Source organism: Populus nigra, chromosome 19 (assembly GCF_951802175.1).
Source record: "Populus nigra chromosome 19, ddPopNigr1.1, whole genome shotgun sequence".
Taxonomy (NCBI): domain Eukaryota; kingdom Viridiplantae; phylum Streptophyta; class Magnoliopsida; order Malpighiales; family Salicaceae; genus Populus; species Populus nigra.
Genome location: NC_084870.1, coordinates 5124461 through 5127588, shown reverse-complemented (window position 1 = coordinate 5127588; position 3128 = coordinate 5124461). Strand labels below are relative to the sequence as shown.

General features: G+C 37.4%; 1 protein-coding gene across 1 annotated transcript; it reads right to left on the bottom strand.

The window, feature by feature from the left end:
• Positions 1-310: 310 nt before the first annotated feature.
• Positions 311-2915, bottom strand: LOC133679839 (small polypeptide DEVIL 13-like). Its single transcript, XM_062102547.1, has 2 exons — positions 2210-2915; positions 311-978 (listed from the first exon to the last, which is right to left on the bottom strand). The coding sequence occupies exon 1, from the start codon at positions 2504-2506 to the stop codon at positions 2231-2233; it is 276 nt and encodes a 91-aa protein (XP_061958531.1). The 5' UTR covers positions 2507-2915; the 3' UTR covers positions 311-978; positions 2210-2230.
• Between the last annotated feature and the right edge of the window lie 213 nt (positions 2916-3128).

The window sequence follows — 3128 nt, the reverse complement described above, 5'->3', positions numbered from 1 at the left end:
ATACTAATGATTAATCTTGTAAAGGATTTTTGCTACAGGATCGAGTCCTCAATCCTTTACAAAAATGCAGCGCTTTGTACCGTATAACATTTCAGTTTCCATGCTCCATGTTTGAAGGAGGAGTTTACAGTTGATAATGATTGCTTTTAATATATATTAAAATAATATTTTTTAAAATATAATATTTTTAAAATGTATAAACAAATAAATTTTTAATCAAAGCATGCATTAAACATCTTATGGATGAGGGGTTGAGGTAAGGGAGGGTGGAAGGACCCGGGCCCTGCAAAAATAATAATATTTCTAGCTCTTCTTTAATAATTTTAAATTTTAGATTCAAAACTAGTAAAATTTAAGTTTTGACACCTCCATAAAAAAAATTCTTAATCTTACATAAATGTTGACTTATTAACATTAATTACAGAAAAAGGAAACTAAATAAAACGAACTCCTAGGCCCACGCCAGCAGAAGTGAACCAGGATTCACATGTAGAATGGTGGCACGACGACAAGTACCGACCGAGAAAGCCCGAGTATTTCGATGCTATTCACACTGGATATGAATGGAACAAATATAAGAGGACTCACTATGATCACGACAATCCACCTCCAAAGATTGTGCGAAGATACAAGTTTGCTATCTTTCACCAGACCTGATTAACAGGACAGAAACTCCAACTTATACATGTGAGGATGATGGGATCAATGGTGAGACCCGCATTCTAAGGTTTCATGCAGGGCCACCTTCTGAGGACATGGCATTCCGAATTGTGGACAGAGATTGGGACACGGGACATAAAAAGGGATTCAAGAGCGCGTTTGATAGAGGGATTTTGCGGCTTCATTTCAACTTCCGACGCTGCTCTTATCGCAGGTGACATGTAAATAACCTTGTGGTGGAATATTTTGTATCAATGACATTCTGATCATAAAGTGGTCCTTTTCCATGTTATTGCTTGATCTGATGCCATTTCAATCCTGCCAGTTGCAATGAAGAAATGACATTAAATTATCATACAGTCATTGGTTTTTAATTATTAGACAAAAAACAAAAGCTTGTAATGCTTGATTCTGCTCAAATTTAAAACTGCAGAACATTTTTCTTCTGTCTTCCACGACTGATTTTTGGGAAGTTAGAATATGCAACCTCTTTCTTTTCTTTTTGTTTGCTTTTTACCCTAAATTCTTCCAATGTTCTTCTGAGGAAACAATGACTGGTGGCAGTTTCTCCAGTGACTAAAAGTGTAGATACCATGTGTACTGCATACTTTCTCCAATAAAATGCATCACTTTCACACGTTCCATTCCACACAATAGCACACGGGCTTGAGTTTTATTGACTCATCTAGTTGCACATATGAGGGTTTTTTTTAGGATTATAGATTGGGATGGCTTGATGCATCCTAGCCAGAGTGTGACTGTTGAAAGATTTGATGAAATCGAGGAGCTAAGAGCTTAGATACCTTCTCCATTATGACAAGTTCTTATCTTCAAGTTGATCAAACAGGCGAGACATGTCATGTCAAGTCATTTGTGGTTTCTGATATTTTTCAGTGCTTAAATGACAAAATTAGATGCTATGTGCTCATTAGTGGAGAGAGATGCTTGGAAAGAATCCATATTCTAACTTTAGAACCAAATTGTATGCAAGTTGTTCATAGTAGGATCAGTTTTGCTGGTATTACCTTTTACAGAACTCTTTTTTATCAATGGTTGAAAGATGAGTGACACTCCCAATGCAGATCCAATAACTAATAATGTCCTACCTTACTGCCAGTTCCAACAGCTGAAATAAATCTCTCTCCCATCAAGAAAAAACAGAGAGGAAAACGGAAACAGAAAAGAGATGAGATAAGACTGCTATCAGACAACTCCAATAACAGAGCAAAACAAGTCTTGCTAGTGTTGAGATCCAAGAGGACTAAGAATGCATGCAGAGAAAATAAAAATCAATGAATGAAGAAAGTTATTGGAGTTTCTGAAGAATTATATTTGATGTATGATCTCTTGCAAAAAAAAGTTGAAAATTCTAGCTCTCTTCAAATTGTAATTACAACTGATATTAACTCTCTATGATACCAATATCTTCTTGGTCAGACGGTAGAAAATTTACGAGTTCAGCCAAGCCCAACATCCATCTTTCAGAAAGAAAAAGGGAAAGGCAAAAAAGGAAGAAGAAGCAACCAAGAAGATACATTTAATCCCTTACTCGATCTCTTTGCACGTTCCTTCAAGAATCACCGTGTTTGTGCCAACAAACAAGCATGGCAACACAGCGCCTCATGATATAAAACCTTGCCTTCTGTTCCTTGGCTAAGCTACTACATTTACGTGAAATGGAAGAGCTTTTTTGAGAGCAACTCCTTGGAAGAGGACACTTTGGAGAAGAGATTTTAAGGGATGAGCTCCTCAAGAGAGGAGCCTTGGAAGATGAACTCTTTGTTGAGAAACTTCTTGTGAAAGAAGATGAACCTTCTTTCTTCGATAGCTTCCACTTCTCAGCCATCTAAACCTTGGAAACTAGTAGCGACTAGCTAGTAATAGCAAGTAATATGATATGATACTTCCTTGTATGTATATGTGTATGAGAGTGAGAAACAGTTCAGTGTGTGAGAGGTAGAGGGAGATATATGATCAAGGAGGCGACTCGGGACTGTGGTGGGGCTTTGATATTTTATATAGTAATAGTGATTTGGGCTTCAAGATGTGAGCCAGTGTTCAATTTGCTACTCGATTTTTTGTATATTTGGTCACATTGTATCCATATTTTTTTTAATTTGCTCTCATGGCGTCATCTTATTGGCTGGTTCTCTGAAGTCTCTTGGTCTGTATTCTTACCATATGATCTCCTGATTCTTGAACCTCCTTCCTCTTGGAGATCCATCGTTTATTTTGGAGACACTGCTGCTGTGTTACGGTGCTCCATCATGGTCCCTTTTTTTTAAAACAAAAAAAAAAACTCAAAGTTCATCACACAGTACTCCATACAGAAGGAGCAAGTGAAGAGAGCTCATCAGCAGACAGTCATTAGCTGGTTCAGCGAAGAGAGTTGTGCCCATTGTTCCACAAAGGACAGGGATCGATCGGTATAATAATTGAAGTGTTTATCACTTGTGGTGAAACCAGGA